This window comes from Hakea prostrata, chromosome 2 (assembly GCF_041222555.1).
Source record: "Hakea prostrata isolate BN-2017 chromosome 2, UWA_Hpros_2, whole genome shotgun sequence".
Taxonomy (NCBI): domain Eukaryota; kingdom Viridiplantae; phylum Streptophyta; class Magnoliopsida; order Proteales; family Proteaceae; genus Hakea; species Hakea prostrata.
Window position 1 is genome coordinate 48556963 of NC_142601.1, and position 20455 is coordinate 48577417.

The 20455-nt window shown below is 37.8% G+C and overlaps 1 protein-coding gene across 1 annotated transcript in view; it reads right to left on the reverse strand.

The window, feature by feature from the left end:
- Positions 1-15083, reverse strand: part of LOC149024599 (WW domain-containing protein) — a 39335-nt gene extending 24252 nt beyond the window's left edge. The window contains exons 1-9 of the mRNA XM_089144824.1: positions 14978-15083; positions 13418-14427; positions 13284-13318; positions 13091-13169; positions 12886-12964; positions 10541-10624; positions 10142-10314; positions 2052-2108; positions 1293-1452 (exon numbers count right to left, since the gene is read on the reverse strand). Coding sequence (XP_089000950.1) covers positions 1293-1452; positions 2052-2108; positions 10142-10314; positions 10541-10624; positions 12886-12964; positions 13091-13169; positions 13284-13318; positions 13418-14284 — 1534 coding nt within the window. The 5' untranslated portion in view covers positions 14285-14427; positions 14978-15083. The remainder of the gene's footprint in view (positions 1-1292; positions 1453-2051; positions 2109-10141; positions 10315-10540; positions 10625-12885; positions 12965-13090; positions 13170-13283; positions 13319-13417; positions 14428-14977) is intronic.
- Positions 15084-20455: the final 5372 nt, after the last annotated feature.

Genomic DNA, 20455 nt, shown 5'->3' on the forward strand with positions numbered 1-20455 from the left:
TCAAAATGATGAGTGCGTGTTTCACTGATGTATCCAGCCCCCAGGCAGCCCCATAAGAGCCTAGAAGGAGGCAACCTATACAAAATAGGGCCCAAACAAATGGGGGGGGGCGAACCTGACCAAGGGGCAAGATGGTCATTTTATCCCCTAGAACTGAGTCTATTTAGTAGGGTTAGTTCAGAATTATTTCTGACTTTTAATTTTGATTTTATTTTCTAAATTGGAGTCTTAGTGATTTCAGTAAGTTGTTGTTTCCTTTTATTAAGAGTCTTTTGAGTTGTAAATTAGGAAAGAGTCATTTCCTAATAAGGAATCCTAATTTTTAGGTGCTAGTCTAGTAAGTTTGGGTTGCTTAGCAACCACTTTTCCTTATTTAAGTCCAAGTCCTTTGTTTCTGGCTATCAATAACCTTGTAGTGTAAGTTATTGGCATTTTCAGATTAATGAATTGATTGGTTGAGTGAATTTCAACTTGGGAAGTCATGGGATACCTAGGAGGGTGACCTGCGGCTGGGTTAGAAGCTCTTGTTTTCTTCAATTCTGAGATTTCAGCACCTTCTTCAAGCATTCTCCTGCAACTCCAGCCAAGCAATCCATTCACAAGTATGTTCAAACCATCCCCATCCCCAACCCCTTGCCCAACATCCTCAGCCCTTCCCCTCAGTTTAAGCCCCATCCTAGCCCTCCCAAAGCAGCCGCAAGTCTTCTTCTTCTTCCGCACGTTTCAGTCCTAACCCCACTAGGATTCCCTCAAAACCACCCATTATACCCTCTGTAGGATCGCCCAAGCCTGCTGAACCAAGATCTAACCCTCAGTTAGCCATACCAACTTATTAATATACTTGACAAACAGAAATAATCAATCACCTCAATCATAATTTGTGCCAAACCACTGTTTGAAATAATTTTTGTACAATAGTCAAACATTTTCAAACATTGCATATTGTGGCAAAAGAATTAGATGTACTTTACATTTGTGACAGAAAGAATCACAGGACAAATGGACATTGATGAACCCAACTGTCAATTCAAACTTGACAAAAATTATAAAAAAATGAAGTTCTTGGTTGATCCCAATACCATCAAGAGTGATTATGAATCTAACTTCTAAAGAGGTAGGAGGTATAGGCAGAAACAACTTCATCAGGATCTAAATTCTCAAAGGTTACAGTTGGATTCCTACTAGAACTATGAGGTGCAAGTCCAACTATCTCTCCTTTCTTGTTGCTGTTCTGTCCATATACAATCTACCTTGAGAAGTTGGGGGGAAAAAAGGTGCTGCCCGTGACATACCTGTTGTCCCATCCAATACCTCTTCCCAGTCTTGTGGCAGCGGTAAGGGTGTTGAGCTTTGTGAAACAGCCGCAGACTCAATTGGGATCTCCCATTGACTTTTCCCTGTACTTTCATTATAATAATAAACAGAACCACTGCCAGGATCTTTTGCCTCCATCTACACAAAAAATGGAAAAGAAATGGCAGTCAGCCATCTTATAGATAGTTATTCAGGAAAAGGGGAAACAGAAGTTCATGAGCAATCCACACTTTCATGGTTGGAAGTATATTATGATTACTATGTCAAACTTTCTCTAATTTCAACCAAAAAAAAAATTAACCAAATTAAGAAATAATTAAATTTCACTTTTTAAAATCCTTCACCAAAGAAATAGGATAGATTTCCCAGAAACTATAAAACCACAACATTCAACCCGTCATCCATTTCCATTTTCCACATGTTTTTTGGCTGCACTTATGGTAGTTTCTCAAAAGCTTTTAGGAACTTCTTCACTCAAAACCTTGAACACTCATTAAGCATAGTTGCCAACATGTAACTAAATGGGGCCAGTGAATTCATCCAAGTTTTAAGACTGAAACCTAGATTGAGATGTTGAGTATGACAGGTTCATCAATCTAATAAAAAATTAAAAGCTAATGCCAGCAAGAACTATATTTACATGATATAACAAATTAATGAAGCAAAACAAGCCCATCGCACATTCACTAGCAGTATGATAATAAAAAAAGAAGATTAGCATTAAAGTCCGGACTAACCCATCCAGGAGGCAATCTTACAACTGCTACAGTCTCTGCTGAATGAGTCTCCCACTTCTGAAATACAAAACTTGATATTTGTTATTTCTTAACACTAAAATAATAGAACTACTTTGAGATGGGAAAAAAGGACACCATCAATGAAGAAAGCTTAAAAGGGAACATCAAAGGAATAAACACAGGAACCACATAGGTTAACACCAAATAAATCCCTTATTTTCAAAACAGAAAAATTATAATCTGGTACAATGAGCATCCATGGCACAAGTCACACAACAGGTTTAACTCAAGCGATTAGAGAAGAAATCTGTTTGACATTATTCTAATCTGTAAAATGAGCCCCACCACTAGCAAGTGCTTTCTTTCTAAAGCCATTCTGGAGAAGTCAGTCGTTCAGTCAGACGGTTCAAAATAGACAAGCAGATGCTTTGTCAGTGAATGCTGGATAACCACATTGACATGGTGACATGAACACTCTAAGAGCATTACTTAGGTGTGAAATGCTTTCTTCTCTCCCTGAATTTATTTATATATAAAAAAGGAGGGCTCTTTAGCAACTGGCCAAGCTGAACCTTGATCTGTAGTATCTTTTTAGTGGAGACTGAACTGGTAGCCTTACTTGAGGATTTGAAAAGCAAGAGGCAAAATTTCCAATGACAAATTTTAATAGTAGCCCCATCAGATAGCTAACCCCAGAGGATATGGATAAGAAAACGAGCCAGAGCTCCAAAAAGACTTTTTGACACTTGTGAGGATTCACAAAAGTTTCTTAGTGGCTAGAAATTAGCAAGAAATTCAATAATATATGGTACTTGACCTTCGAAAAGCCAACGACTGAGTCCCTAGAGAATTAATCAGGCATACAATAGAGAAAAGTGTTCTGTTAAGTATGTGGACACCAAAGGGAACAAGGCAGGAATAATAATTACAATTGGTTACTTAAGGTCAACCTCAGGCCCTCATCTGCATGCGCTTATTACAGACATTTACTTCCACAGGCATAGGAGATGAGATTCCATGGTGTATGCTCTTTGTGAATGATACTGCTTTGGTGGATGAGACAAAGAAAAGACCATCACCAAGTTGGAGCAATGAAGATCAACCTTGGATTTGAAAAGTTCAAAGAATGGAAGTACCATGGAATATATGGTGTGTATGATATCATAAATAAAGAATGTGGAGGACTATGCTGCCCACAGGATTAAAATAGAGTGGATGAAGTGGACATGTGTGTCCAATGTGTTGAGTGACCAAAATATTCTGTTGAAGCTCAAAAAAGTTCTTAGGGTAATCTTTCAACCAAAAATTATATATGCTGCAACATGATGGGTAGTAAAGATGTGTTATATAGACATACTATAGGTGATTGAGATAAGAATGTTGAGATGGACGTCTAGGAAACTAGGAAAGACAAAGCAAAGAATGGCCATCTTAGAAGTTAGAAGTTAAAACTGGGTAGTAAATAGCTCTGTGATGCAAGATCCAAGTCCCACAACAAGTCGAAGGTCGAGGCCAAGAGAAGCCCCTAGGCTTGCTGCCTAGCAGGACAACAATAAATCGGTAGCTTTCTGCTTTTCCTTTATTTTTATTTTTTTCTTTTTTTGTAACATTCATGTAATTTTCATTCAGCAGTGACAGTTTACTAAATCTCTGCCCAGCTTGAAGTCAAGGGCAGCAAGGTCATTTACATTATTGTTTGTCTTTTATTTAAGGTCAGTTTGTAGGATTGCTCAGTCAATTAGAAGCAAGCTAGATGCTGCCCTAGTTTAATTCTCTTTCCAACTCCTAGTTCGACAAAGACTTCAATGGTTTTATTGAAGATAAACCCCAACTCGATGGAAGCTACAGACTACAGTTGATTAACAGATTCCTTTCCCCACACCAAAAAAAAAATATATATATATATATATATATATATATATAGATTACTTTCCCCAAGCAAGAGTGCTTTCTCTGTATGTTTGTCACTGATATCGGCAGTTTATGTCAATTTCGGTAGGAGAAGTTCCAATAGCCAAGCAATCCTGGGGTTTTTGGTGAGGTCAAGCCAAATCCTTCTGCCTCTGAGAAGACAGCCTTCAAGACTCCTGCACAGAAGCTAAGCCCCCCCCCCCCAAATTCAGGTATTTAGCAGCCTACACCCCATCACTTCATAACCAAGCTCCACCATACCCGAAATCCTCCATCAAAGTTCAACCGAAGTTCATAGAATTAAGCCTCCATAGCCCCTCTCCCCCCCCCCCCCCCAAAAACAAATATATGATTAATATACCTCACCCTTCTCTGACCAGCCAAAACCCAGATCTTACAGTTCTTGATTTGAAACTCTAACTCAAAACCCTAAATCCAAGAACTTACATGGCTTTCATTCGACCATCCTGTGAGGGAAAAGAGTGAACCATCTATCGGTATTTTTCCCAACAAGTGGTATCAGAGCCTGGTTCGCGTGACTATTCGTAAAAGATGTTGATGGAGGCAAGCGCCGTAGGACGGATGATCAGTTTGAACGGGAGCAACTGGATGACATGGAAATCCAAGATGGAAGATTAGCTATATTGTAAAGACTTGTATACTCCCATAGAAGGTGCATCGTCAAAACTAGAGCAAATGTTTGAAGCGGAATGAAAAGTCCTAACGAAAAGCCGTTGGCTTCATTCGCTAATGGTTAGATGATTTTGTTTATCATCACGTTTCCACAAAGTGTTCGGCGCATTCACTCTGGCAAAAGCAAGAAGGTCTGTAGGAGAGAAAATCCGCTTGCAACAAGGCATTCCTTATTAGGAGACTTGTAAATCTCAAATACAAGGAAGGGAGTTCTATGGCAGCACACTTAAATGAGGTACAAAGTATTGTTAACCAACTCAATTCTATGAAAATGACACTTGATGATGAGTTGCAGGCATTGTTATTGTTAAGTTCGTTGCCAGAAAGTTGAGAGACCTTAGTTGTATCCCTCAGTAACTCGACTCCTAAAGGAAAGCTCACAATGGATATGGTCGTTGGAAGCCTACTGAATGAAGAGACAATAAGAAAAGTCATCAATCTCATCTCACTAAGAAGCGGGGGAGAAGTAAAACTAGACCACCTTATCTTCGTGAGAAATCACATGGAAGATCCAAGTCAAGAAGCAGGATCACATGCTACCATTGTAAAAAGGTAGGGCATATGAAAAAAGATTGCAGAAAGCTTAAGGCACGTATGGATAACCAAAGTGAGGACAAAGAAGACCAAGAAACCACTGCCATTAACTCAGATGGAGATATTATCATCGCCTTCAACTAGTGACGAGTTTTGCCTCACTTCTATATGACATGACTTAGATTGGATCATTGATTCAGGTGCATCCTTCCATGTTACCCCTTATAAAGAATTCTTTACTACTTTTGAAACAAGTGATTTTGGTACAGTAAAGATGGGCAATAGTGGCATTTCAAAAATCGTGGGAAAAGGTAATGTGTGCATCAAAACAAATGTCGGATGCCAATTGGTTCTCAAGGAAGTAAGGTATGTGCCAGATCTCCGTTTAAATCTAATCTTTGCAAGAAAGCTAGATGAAGAGGGATACCATAACCATTTTGGCAATGGTCAATGGAAACTTACCAAAGGATCTCTAGTGATGGCAAGAGGTAGCAAATGTTGCACTTTGTACAAAACACAAGAGCAAATATGCAAAGCAGAGGTTATTGCAGCAGAGGAAGAGTCTACTGCAGAATTGTGGCATCAAAGACTTGGCCACCTAAGTGAGAAAGGTATGCAAATTCTCACAAAAGGGAATCTTTTGCCAAACATTAAAGGTACGCACCTAAAACAATGTGTTCATTGTTTAAAGGGAAAACAACATTGTGTTACCTTTAATAGAACTTATTCCCAAAGAAAAAGAAAAATTTTGGAATTAGTGCATTCGGATGTATGTGGGGAGCTTTGTATTTTGTAACTTTCATAGATGATGCATCTAGAAAAGTGTGGGCATATGCGTTAAAAACTAAGGATCAAGTTTTTTATGTATTTAAAACTTTTCATGCCTCTGTTGAAAGAGAAACAGGTAAAACTCTTAAATGTGTCCGTACTGATAATGGAGGTGAGTACAGTGGAGCATTTGAAGAATATTGTAAGAAGCATGGAATTCGTCATGAATAAACTGTTCCAAAGACCCCCACAACATAATGGTGTAGCTGAAAGGATGAATCGCACCATTATTGAAAGAATAAGATGTATGCTTTCACATGAAAAGTTGGCACGATGTTATGGGGAGAAGCAATGCGCACAGTTGTTCATCTAATCAACTTATCTTCATCGGCCACTCTGAATGGAGATGTTCCTCAGCGAGTCTGGAGTGGAAAGGAGGTATCCTAAAACTACTTGAAGGTGTTCGGTTGCAGAGCATTCATGCATGTCACAAAAGACAAACAAACCAAACTTGATGAGAAAGCAAAACAATGTATTTTCTTGGGTTATGCTACTGACAAGTTTGGTTATAGGTTATGGGATCCAATTGACAGGAAGGTGATCAGAAGTAGAGATGTGGTCTTTCTAAAAGACCAAATGATCCAAGACTTTGATAAGATCGCGAAGCCTCAACCATATAATGACTATCTTATTGACCTTGATCCAAACACTTCACCATCAATGCAAGGTGAAGGGGGAGATGTTCAAGAAGGCGATGATGATAGTGACAACAACAACACTCCCACCAATGGTGAACAAATGGAGCAACCGGCTCACGAACCATTAGTTGAGCTTGAGTTAAGAAGATCCACCAGGCCACGACATCAATCTACCAAGTATTCACCTAATCAATTTGTTATGCTAACAAATGCAGGTGAACCAGAATGCTTTGAAGAAGCAAATGACAGCAAGCATAAAGATAAGTGGTTGAAAGTTATGCAAGAAGAGATGGATTCTCTGCATAAGAACCAAACATATGACCTGAAAAAGTTACCTGAAAGTAAGAAATCACTCGAGAACAAATGGGTGTTTAAGCTAAAAGCCCAAGAGAAAAGCTCACAACCAAGGTACAAGGCAAGATTGGTCGTCAAGGGATTTAGGCAAAAGAAAGGTATTGACTTCAACGAAATTTTTTCACCTAGTAGTAAAAATGTCTTCTATACGGCTGGTGTTAAGTTTAGCTACTAGTGTGGATTTGGAAATCCATCAACTAGATGTAAAGACGGCCTTTCTCCATGGAGATTTGGAGGAAGAAATTTACATGGAGCAGCCAAAAGGTTTTGAAGTCAAAGATAAGGAACACATGGTCTGTAGGTTAAGAAAGAGCTTGTATGGCTTGAAACAAGCACCAAGGCAATAGTACAAGAAGTTTGATTAATTCATGATGAATCATGGGTATAACAGAACAGCATCAGACCATTATGTGTTTGCTAAGAAATTTTCTAAAGAAGATTTCATTATTCTTTTGCTCTATGTTGATGACATGTTGATTGTTGATCAGGATGTCAATAAAATTGACAGGTTGAAGAAACAATTAAGCAAGTCATTTGCCATAAAAGATTTGGGAGCTGCATAACAAATCTTAGGAGTAAAGATTTATCGTGACCGAGCAGCTAGAAAGTTATGGCTATCATAAGAAAGGTATGGGAAGAAGGTACTTGAAAGATTTAATATGAGCAAAGCAAAATCTGTAAGTACCCCCTTTGGTAGTCATTTCAAGTTGAGTAGTGAACAAAGTCCCTCAACTGAAGAAAAAAGGGATGAAATGAAGCACATTCCCTACTCTTCAGCAGTAGGAAGCCTGATGTATGCCATGGTCTGTACTAGACCTGATATTGCACATGCAGTAGGAGTTGTTAGTAGATTTCAATCCAATCCTGGAAATGAACATTGGGAAGCAGTGAAGTGGATAATGAGATATCTTAAAGGTACTACTAACATTTCTCTGTGTTTTGGAGGCCAACCACCTATGTTACAAGCATATACAGATGCTGATTTGGCTGGAGACATTGACTTAAAAAAATCCACATCAGGACATCTAATTACTTTTGTAGGGGGAGCATTATCATGGCAATCTAAGCTACATAAATATGTGGCTTTGTCATCTACCGAAACAAAGTACATCACTCTTGTTGAAGCATGTAAAGACTAAAGAGATGTTGTGGATGAAGCAATTCACTCAAGAACTCGGTTTGAAACAACAAAAGTATGCCGTTCACTGCGACAGCCAAAGTGCAATTCATATAAGTAAAAATCCGAGTTTCCATTATAAATCCAAACACATCCATGCAAGGTATCATTGGATACGAGATGTACTGGAATGGAAGCAGTTGCAGCTTCAGAAAATCCATACTGACAGAAATGGAGCAGATATGATGACAAAGGCTCTACTAAAAGGCAAACATGACTACTACAGGAACATGGCAGGCATGATCTATTCCTCCTTATGAGTCGGCGGGGGAGTTTGTTCATTAATGAGGAGGATAATGTTGTCTATTGACAACATGTGCAACATGATCTTCATGTTGAATGGAAAGAGGAGAATTCTACTTTGAATTATATTGTTGCAAACTTTGACATGAATGTCAAAGTGCCTTAAATGCACCAAATTGAGGTGAGAAAGAAAACGTGAACGTTTTCTTTTTCAACCTCTTTTCCCCTCAATAAATAAAGGGGTGTGATTAGCTTGTTTGCATAGAGAGAAGGCAAGTGAGGTGAGAGATCTCACAAGTGAACTCATCAAGTGCAGAGTTATGAGATTGAGTGCATTATATCTGTATTAGAGTAGTGGGTTTGAAACTCTCGTAGGGTTGACCGGTTGAGAGTGTGAGTTGAGAGAGGGTGTACAGGGGTATCCAATTTTGGGACCTTTCACTATGAAAAAGTAGAAATACAACTCTTGCACAGTGCTTGGATTTATAACCAAACCCAACCCTGTATCCAAAACTGGATACCCCTGTACACCCTCTCTCAACTCACACTCTCAACCCTACAAGAGTTTCAAACCCACTACTCCAACACAAATACACTGCACTCAATCTCAAAACTCTGCACTTGATGAGTTCACTTGTGAGATCTCTCACCTCACTTGCCTTCTCCCTTGCCTTCTCTCCTATGCAAACAAGCTAATCCACCCCTCTATTTATAGAGGGGGCAAAGAGGTTGAGAAAGAAAAGTTCACATTTTCTTTCTCACCACAATTTGGTGCATTTAAGGCACTTTGACATTCATGTCAAAGTTTGCAACTATAGAATTCAAAATAGAATTCTCCTCTTTCCATTCAACATGAAGATCATGTTGCACATGTTGTCAATAGACAACATTATCCTCCCGATTAATGAGGAGGACCCTACACATCCAAGTTCAACCTAATTTGGAGAGATTACCTAACCATTACTACCGAGGTTCAACCAATTTCATTGGATTCTGAACCCTCTCACACACCCCAAACCCCACTCAGAGACATCTCAATTTCTCCCCTAAATTCAAAAAATCTCCTGAAGTGACCTGAAACCCAAACTAATCCTTCTGAAACCTAACTAAACCTTCCCACCAAGATCATTAAGCTTATGCACCTTATCCTCTCCATCTCTAGCCACAAAAGTCATCAAGCTCAAACACCAAAGCCCCTCCTAGAGACCCTACTAACCCTTCACTGTTTGAGCCTGGAGTTATTTCTGATCAAGCTCTTGGCAGATTGGACCTCATTCAATTGAGGCTACACCACTCTGATTCATGATAAGAGTAAAAGTTAGTCATTTTAGGTGACATAGCCATGTCCAACAGAAGTTGGGATGATCCACTAACGAGTGACTTGGTTCACATGGAAGGAACTAAAAGAGCAGGGTTAAATTAACCATAGGAGAAGAGGTGATGAAAGACATGATTAGTTTAGGTAGTTAGGCCTCACTTCAGTGTATGACTTGACATAGAACTGATTGGAAATCAAGGATTCATGTGGCAAACCCCATTGAGCTGACATAAGGCATTGTTACATGTTAATTACACTGTTGTAAGTTTGTAACATTGCATTCCCCACCCCCCCCCCCCCCCCCAACCGCCACCACCACCACCACCACCACCATAAAAATAAACACTTCTCTGTGCCAATGAAAAAAGGTTGTGGGGAAGAAAGGAACACTTGCATTTCTAGCTGATGCAGAACACCCATCAGTGTTATCTTTAAGAATACCCCTAGCTCTCAACCGCTGCTTCAGGTATTCTGGCAATGCTCCTGTCACAGCCTTTGGTTCCCCTTTGCTCTCTTCCATCTCAGGATTCTTCTGGCCTTCTTCATGAACTTCAGACCCAGAAACTCCTGAACCATTAAAATACATAAAATTGTTGCCTAATTAAGGAATAGAAGAAGATTGAAAAGTAATTGGGCACAATGTCTCTGAAATGAGGTGTAGTAATGCCTAAAACCATTTATTTCTTATCATTTTTACTCTCACCTCCAAAAAACGAATAAAAAATTCATGTTTTTCCTACACATCAATTTCAGGGAACCCTTCGCAGAGCAATTATAGACACTAAGGTCATACCAGACATGGGGATTGAAGGTCTTGGGCCACCATAATAAGCTCCTCCACCAGGTACACCATAGCCATTACCAATTTCTACATTGCCTGACAAGAAGTTAAGTGTTAGTACTACCGCTAAAACATATATAACACTAGAAACTTCAAGATCAATGAGTCTCAATATCCTATTGCAATATATTTAAGTTTATCCAGTATAATAGTAAAAGATGTCCAGCGGAAGCTAATATGTAAAACTAGCAACTTCTAGAACACCAACACCACCTTTAAAGTGATGCAACCTCAGGTTCAAAATCACAGTTTTCAGTTGCTCAGGACAAGATCTCACATGAAACACAGAAATGTCATATTTTGGCTCAAGAGTATTCAAAATTTGTGTGAGATCTCGAATTTTTGTTATATGCCATTACAAAAGGGCCAAAACTTGAACCATGAGTATGAAATTACAACAGTTTCGGCTCCAAAGTTGCTGTTTTGGCCTGTAGAAAGGGAGAAGTTATTTTCTTCACCATTTGGCCACATTTTATTCATATTCACTACTACTGCTTTTTTTTTTTCTTTCTTTTTTTTTTTTGTGCTAAAATATGAGTACACAGTCACTTGTTGGGGCTTGAGACTTGAGTGTTGGGAGTCTCAGGACATGGAAGACTAGGGTTTCTAACTTACTATGACTTATGTTTATGTATTATTTATTGTCTGCTGTACTTGGTACTTGGTTAGAATGGTGTGTATGACTATGGAACTAGAAGTATAACATATGTAGTAATAGTGGTTTACTTATCGTTCAAGATGTGCCTGCAGTTGGTAAACTGTCTTCGTGAGCAGTTAGTAGAAGAAACTTCCAAGTCTTTCAATTTATTTTTTATACTTGACCATTATGGACTAATAAATTTGTCAATTATGTCTCACTGTCATATCATTTGAAGTTCGCAAACTATGTGTAGAATATGCATTACATGTTTACAACAATAGTCCGGCCATTATTGCCAAGGGTGCAACTGTGCAAATTCAAATCACTTAATTGTGTGTGTGCATGTCCCCCACCCCCAATTTGAAAACTTAAAATATGCTAAGTCATATTTAATATTAATATTAGACCAAGCTTTCCTCAAATTCTCATATAAACTCAGCATCCATGCACACAAAATAAGGTTTGACCAGAATCACCAATCAAGGACTCAAACTCAAAGGCAACCTCGCCCCTTGAGAACATGAATTGGGCTCATATCTTGCTTGCTCCCTGAGAATAGTGAATTGGGCTAAGATCTGAACAAGATACTGTAAACTTTTTTCCTGAACTTGATACTCCATCTCAAGGAGTAACACGGTGGTGACCTCAGATTTATTAGATTAGAAGGGGTGGAATACAAGTATGAATGAGAATTCCATCTAAGGTCCCAAGTTGGATACGACTGCCAACTATGGAACACTCATACATGAGTTCAGCCCCACTGGTTCCTTTGTTGTCTGTTGTGCTAAACTGATAGATATCTTAATTGAAGAGCAACTAGAGAGAGCATTTACTGTCAGGAATTTCCGACACAATGTTTTTGTGAGGGAGACCAAACATCGGAACCCTTGCTTCCTTGACAAATAATAACTATGGTACAACCAGACTTGAGTTCAGTCCCTACAGGTTAAGTTGTTCCAAATTGATAGCTATCTTTTATGAAGACCGACTAGGAAGGATCTACTGCCTGGTGTTCAGACCCCAACCATGCTTTAGTGAGGGAGATCAAACATTTGTACCCTTGCTGGATTTTGCAGTCCTGCTCTCTGTCAAGATGTTATCAACACATAATTACCCAAGGTCCTCTTACCCTAATCATGTAAATGCTCCTCTGATATTTAGTAACTTAATTTTATCATTCGCTGGGCTCAGAGAGAGATTGGGGAATACACAAGAGACAGTACATTTCATGTGCCACATCCATTTGCAAGTGCATTTTGAGAAAACTCATCTACAAGACTACAACACGAAGAGTAGTGTATTGGTAACTAGATTCATGTTCGCAAAAACTAGAGTTTCAATATTTCAACTTTGGTCATGCCCATTCAAACAGAATAATCTTGTTGGTATGAGTCCACAGGCATTTGTAGATAGATGATGAGTTTTGTAATGGAAGTTTTCTGAATGCCAGATCAAGAAATTAAGCACAAATACAGTAAAATCATGCTCTAATCAATAAATTATTTCTTAGCTCTACAAAAAAAATGCCAACAAAAAGGATGGCAAGGATGATGATAGTTGAACATATACAGGAACATAGATCTTGAAATATGGATCAGAATAAATAGATAGCAATTCAAGATCCAGAACTGATGAATTAAAAGCCTAACATATCAACCTTTCTCAGGAATCCCAGGTTTCACACGTTTTGAAGCCATTTCTGCACGATGATTTGTGGCCATCTTCAGCAGAACCTCCTAAAATAAAATAAATATATAGCATAAGAAACATCTGAGGAGTTAAACTCCTGACAAAGTAATGCCTTCAAGAACAACAGAAAACATGGGAAGATTTGTCCATGAAAATATACAATGCCAATTTACCTTCAAAGCATTTGTGTCACAGCGCCCAGAAAGTATGTCTTTAGTATCCTCCTCAGTTCCAGCAGATCCTCTTGATTGTCTGGTATCCCACACACACACACACAAACAAAAGAATAGAAGTGTCTGACGTGAATGTCACCCTTTTAGCATACAAGATGAATTTTTGTTGCTTCAATGAGTGACCAAAACTGACCTTTGACTCTGTATAACTTGTTGGGTAGCAATTTCCTGATGGTTACAGGACAAAAGTTTAACTATGTCATACAAAAAGAAAAAAACACATTTAAGTGCAGAGAGAACTACATATCCATATTCCAAAAGGCTTACTTGCTCACGCAGCACAGCATCCTGAGCAGCAGTTTCAATATCATCACTATTTCCTGAAAACCCTGAATGGCTGACAGAAGAATCATGAACTCCTTGAGAAAGGTCTGACTCTTTCTGCGGGCGAGGGCAACGGTCAGATCCTTGATCAACCAATGAATAAGCAGACCCACGCTTGGCCTCACCATTTCCATTACGATCATCATCTGAAATAGATTTGCCTTCCAGTGGTGTTTCTACAATTTTCTGCTTCTTGTTCTGCTGGGCAAATTCCTCACCCGTCACATTTTGTATTTGTGGTTGCTGATCCATGGACACACTGAGCTGGACTGAACTCGATGTATCATCCTCACATATCCTAGAAGGTTCCAAGGACCCAACTTTTTCTGAACAAGTTACATGATTTGAAGCCTCAAAGTTTGCATGTTGAGAGTTTTCTGGTACAAACTGAGAGCCTTTACTATCAAAGTGATAGTGCATCACACTATGAACAGCAAAAGATGACGTCATTGAACCAGCAGCTGGCTGTTCCAGATTTTGGCATACTGGTGTGCCAGGTTTCATGATGCTGTTGGTCTGGCAGTTATTAGGTCTAGGTTCTGATGAATGCGAGACAAAAGGCGGAAAATGAAGTTGATGCGATGTAGTAGGATGCGGATTTAGATTCTGACTAGGAGCAGGAAAGGATGAATTACATTGGGGGATAGGGTACAGATTGTTGCCTGGATACTGAAAATGATGATGTCTCACAGTGTAATCAACAGGCTGAGGATAAGGCAGGACCGATGGAGCCAAAGAAGCTGAATTTGATGCAGCACTTGGAGGAAACGGAACACCAGGAGGAAGTGGTTGTTCAGAAAAGTTATCCATGTGGAACTCTGTCTAATTAATTGAGCTATCACTCTTAGGGCAAATAATGGAAAACGTTGAAAGCAAGGAAGCCAAAATTTTCATGTTAAGTAAAGATTCTCCGAGAGTCTAAAAAATAAATCTGTATCCAGGTTATGAAATACCTGCATCAGAAGAATAACTTACATGAAAAAAAATCCTAAATAGCATAAAAATCATAAGCACTGCATAACTGTCAGGGTACCCATGTGATAAAGGTAATCACAAAGAATTTCGTAAAAGCAATGTTTGAAATTATGTATAACAGAGAAAGACCACCATGATCATTCCTCAGATTAAGGTTGAAAGCCAACTGTCTCTTAAACAACCAAAATCACCCAACAGGCGCATCTTATAGTTAATATGAAAAAGAAGAAAAAAAACTCCAATAAGAAACTAGCACATCCAATACTACTTCCTACTGTCACAAGGTAATTCTCCAGCTGAAAGTTCACTCGTCGGACCCAAAGAAATTAAAAATAAAAGACAATTAAGATTTTCAGTTTTTTCTTTATACATATATATTGAACGCCATCATTGATGAGCTCGCTTACATCTCACATCTGCAAGTAAACCAACGAAGGGTTTCCAATTTTCTATTTAATATAAAACGAGTAAATATCGACAGTCCTGAATATTTAAGAAAACTGAGGAGCAAGGAAGAATCAAAAGCACCTGAAATTCAAAAGGCATTCACCGGGAATTTCCGATAGGTCCGTAACATCTGCTCCTGCTCTAAATGACCTGCGTTCGTCGTGAAGATCGACTGAAAGTAATAGGGCCTAAAATAAATGGGTCAATTTTTTTTTTGGTGAAAGGGCCTAAAATAAAGAGCCGGTTCGAGTGAGTGATTGACCTAAGAACCGGAGACATCAGGCCGGTCCAGGCTCACCTCGTCTATATTAAGGACGATCGGGTTCGGGTCAATCAGGTGCGACCTATAATTGACCAGGTCTCATATTTTCTTATCCCGGACTAGTTACTCAGGACCAGCAAGGTTATCGACCAGCCGGGGTCACCCAGGAACCTGGGTCCCACTCAACTTTTTTTTTTTTTTTTTTTTTTTTTTTTTTTTTGTTACAAAAACACTTTTTATATATACAGAAATTGGGGATGTAAAATGTAGATATTATATATGCTACCAGCAAGGGTTGAACCTACAACCTCTCCACTGAAAAATGAGGTTCTCAATCATTCTACAAACCCTCCATTGACAACCTATTATCTGCTGCAGTGTCTGCAGTCGGCAGAGAACATCTTAGATTTCGCCACATTTATAAAATACAATAGGACGGTATCAATTAAAATGACAGGTTTAGTTGTAAATCTCGTTTCACATTCAAAAGTTAGATATTCTACAAATTTTCAAAATGAAATCCTGACTCTTTTTTCTTTTGGGTCTAGTCGCATTTTCGAATTGAATTCCTCATCGACATTCTCCCATACTCTAGTCGGAGGGACTCACTTTTTTCAATAATCAATGGATTCGATGAGTTCCTCTTTCGACAATTCTCTCATGCTTGAAGCCCCAAGTCTAATGAAAGTATGAATGGTTGTTTGGCAATGATTCTTGGTGTTTCTTGCCCAACTTGGCAAGAATCAGTTTCTAGTGATTTTGTGATTTTGTGTTCATTTTCTCATTTCACCCGATTGATACTTGTTTGATAATACTATAATGGGCACGTGTTAATGGCAAAATAGGCACAAAATATTGTTTGGCTAAGTGCAAAAAGTGAGCACTTTTTTTTTTTTTAATAATAAAAACCATCTTGAAAACAACTTAAATAGAACAATTTAAACTTAATACCTAAATTGTTTACAATACCAAAAGAATTGTCAAAATGTTAGCAATATCATTACAGCCCCAAATAACATAATGTTTTAAGTGATTGGAGGCAATCTCTCTTTTGTTGCAAATGCACTCGCAATTGTCTTCTTTAACTGTTCTATTTATCTTGCTTCGTTTTGAGTATTGCTGCTGCCAAGGAGAGGTACATAATCTTTTGATGAGTCTTCATTCAATATACAATTTGGGTTTTCAAATTTTTCAAAAAATTTATCACTATCTTGAGATTGAACATGAACCAATTGTTAAATCAATCACTATACATTAAACTTGAATATAACTTTCAGGAACAAATTATAAATCAATCACTATCCAAGTGGAGTCCAAATTCTAAACAATTGATAAATCAATCACTATACATAACAATAGTTAACTTTTTTTTTTTTTTTTTTTTTGGTCTCTCTCTATCTTGTGGCATTCAAAACTACTAAAAGATTTGTAATTAACAGATAAAAAACTATAGAAGCATAATATTTTGTTCTCTATTTATAGGTTCATATTATTTATTTCATACATTACTCAAGGGAACATACAAGTAATGATCAAAGAGGGCCTTTTGTTTAGCTTTATCTGTATTTGGCTCAAGTTAAAAAACCCTTGATGGAAAGCCAGAAGAGATAAATTCTTCCATTAACCTCGTAGGCCTACCAAACAACATCATCTAAAAGTTTTCACTCAATAAAGACCAAATACCTTTCCAACCCATTATACTCATGGTCCCAACTAGAGTATAAATGAATTCATAATCAATACTAGCCATGGTGTCCTTGATGGTAACACAAACCCAGGTGGCAAAATCAATATAAAGGGAATAAACAAGCCAAAATAAGCTTATTTTAATGAATTCTTGTACTTATTTATTTTAAATAGGCATAATTGAGAATGATAATTGATACCAAAAAGAGTCTAAATTGACTATTTAACTCCATATCAAAATAGAAAAATTTTGATAATGCAACCCATAAAACGATTAGCTGCAGTAGAACTCTGTTCAACTTCATATGTTATTTGAATGGCATTACCCAGGTCAACAACATAAACATTTAGGTAAAACACCAACAATCAACAAACTGCATATCTTTGAAGATCAAATGTAATTTTTGTTTAATATCTCTATTAGTGATAAATGTAAGCAATAGATTTATATACTACTAGTGTCATTGAAGAATAATGGATGAGATAAACTTTAATGGTTAATATCACAGACTGCAACGCATCAACAATACATATCAATAACAATCTTGAATCCGGAAACTAAAATATAAGCAAATAGACACATCAACATATATTTATTCATTTTTCGGTAATAATATATAAAAACGAAAAAAAGAAAGAGCAGAAGACAAAGATAATGTTCATATTATAGCGATGGCGTGAAAGCACCAGATCAGGAATTTTCGATTTAAAAAAAAAAAATATGTATTTATTTTGATCAACCACAAAATAAAAAATAATAATAATAATAATGCTAGATAGAAGATATATGAAGAAAGTATACAGTGCCATTAAATGAATCTATTTTAAGTATACAGTGCCATTAAATGAATCTATTTTTACTAACTACGAGTCAATTTCCAAATGGAAAAGTCACACTACAACGGAAATTACAACTAATTTTCAAAACCAAGTATTAAAGAGATGAATGATAACGCAAACAGATAATCATAAATTGCAGGACGAAAATGTATACACAAAACCCTAACAAATTAAATAAACAACCAAAAAGGGGAAGAAAAATTCGGAGATGAAAAATGAGGAAGAAAACAGAGATTAATCAACTAAACAACTAGAATCTATATTCCCATCATACTCGAAAGCGGCATAGTGAGTTCATTGTTGTGAAATCCCTCGGAGACAACTGTGGGCCATTTGAGTCGAGTCCGAAAGTTCGAAAGTGGACCCAATGATTGTGGATGACTCTAGTGATGACTCGACATCTCTCCAGGAGTTTAAGAGGAGAGAGAATGTCAATCACGACAGTGTTAAAAGACAATTTTGACACGTCCGTAGACCGGTGATGGAGAGTCCAATTGATGAGGTAAACATACACAAATGTAGATAATTGGAAGTCCTTTCCATTCAAGACGAAAAACACCAAAATTGGATTTCGGATGGGGTCCAAACATGGACCGGTTGGGTGGCTAGTTGGGAGACCCAACCGCCGGTCCCTTCCCAATTACAAGACAGAATCGGGATTTAGGGTTTTAAAACCCTATTTTATGTTTTAACTCACCTCTAAACGTATTTTTTTAATGTTATAGTGGGGCTAAGAATTGAGGAAGAGGATAAACCAAGGAGAAGAATATATTCCATCAAACCAAAGGTGTTTTGTGACCTGGATCGTCGAGAGAACATCGAAAGAGGTGATAATCCTTAAACCCTCTTCTTTAAACATAGTTTTGTAGGGTTTTCTCCACTTTGAATGTGGGATTTCGGTAGTTGAAGCATATTAAGTTTATTGAATGCTCTTGAATAGTTGTGTTAATGCTTCCTTCTAATATGTGAATTGTTGTTGCAAATCATTGCAAAGTATTTTGTGTTTTAACTCTCTAAGACGCCCGCAGGCAATCTAGAGAGCCAAATTTGAATCTTTTTTATTTAGAACAAATTGGGTCAAATTGAATGTACCCTTAAAACCTTATTACTGCCAATTAAGACTTTCCCATAGTTTTATTTCAATTCGACCTCGAATCGGTGGAAAAATAATGACTTTTCGCATAAACTAGGTTGAGAACAGCGGGTTTGAACCTAGTTGTCAGATTGGATTTTTGTGGGATGATTTTGGGATACCTTTTGAAACCCAATTGACTTCTAATTTGTATTTATTAATTCTTTTACATGATTAGGTTTATTTTGATTTTAATCACCGACTTGTGAGAGTCAGATTTGGGACTTTGGAGAAAGGAATCGAATTGAAAGGTAAGGAATATACTTAACCTTACCTTGCATGTTTAATTATGTTAATTAATTTCCATTATTGATATCTTGCCTTACTTTAATACTTATTATCTTGTGATTATGTGTGTAACATTGCGTGAATGAAAGGTAAGAAAGTATATTTGCTTATATTTTTCAATATTCTTGAATGATGATATGAAAATGTATGTGGGATTTGGTTTTGAGACTTAGATTCTCTTATATCTATTTACCAACTAGGGTTGTGAGTTCGCCCATTACCCAGTGAACTTACATGAGTATGCATCTAAACCTAAGTACATGAATGCTAGGTGTCTAGAAGTGCTTGGCTAGGTAACATCATGAGGATTACTACCCTTCGGGTAGGAGTACTGAAACCGGTTAACCCGTGATGTCAGTGGATGGGTCCTGTGAGAATCAAGCAGGCTTACTATCATCATGAGATGGTAGAGTTGCATATAATAGGTAAGGGTTCATGGGCTCTCAAGACTTGTAACCAACTCATGAGAGGACATGGTGAGCATCTTGTCCATTATATGTGAAGACCAATAGAGTTAAGAATCATCGTATCCTATGACACCAACCAGCCATAGGATATGATGACTCTAGTAGAAAAGGATACTGAACCGAGTTAGTTGGTGCCACAGGAGAAGTATCTGGACCATACGTAGTACGAGACGGTATGATTGTGCATTGGGCCTAGAGTAATCTTTGACATGTACTAGTTCTCATGCCAAACGGTGATGTGAGAGAGTGATAACTTATACCCCAGCTACGGATTGATGTGACTTGACTCAAAATCTTTGAACTCATTCTTTTTATGTCTGTTTCTATTATAATATACTGTAGGTTATGAGGACTCCTTCCAAATTGAGGATTTGTCGCCGGCAGACTTTCTTGAAGGAGTGACTGAAGAAGATGTAGACTCGCATGGAACTTCATGCCAGTGTCTAGATTGCTCTTATGGTTTTAGCTCCCATTAGGGAAATTGTTAGATAGTTATGGTGCGAAGAAAAATATCATCTTTTCGTTTCAAAACTCTGATGTTATAACTTTTGATTTGAAATAATGGATGATTGTAATCGATATTTCAGACTTTGGATTTGATACTTTAACTTGATTTATTTTTGTCCTTTTAATTATGCTATATCATCTATTGTATGGAATTGTCATTGAACCTAGGTCTTGCGGTATATCACCCCCACGGGTATTCGGGTATTGACCGGATCCGGCTATGTGGGGTGTAACAACTGTCCTTTGACTTTATCTGTAGTCTTGATTACTTATCCAATCGGCTTCGCATCCTCTTGCGCCTCCTCATCTTCGCTTTCACTGCTCTCAGATTCTTCTTCTTCTTCAAGCTGAACTTTATTTTTCTTATGTTGCTCTAC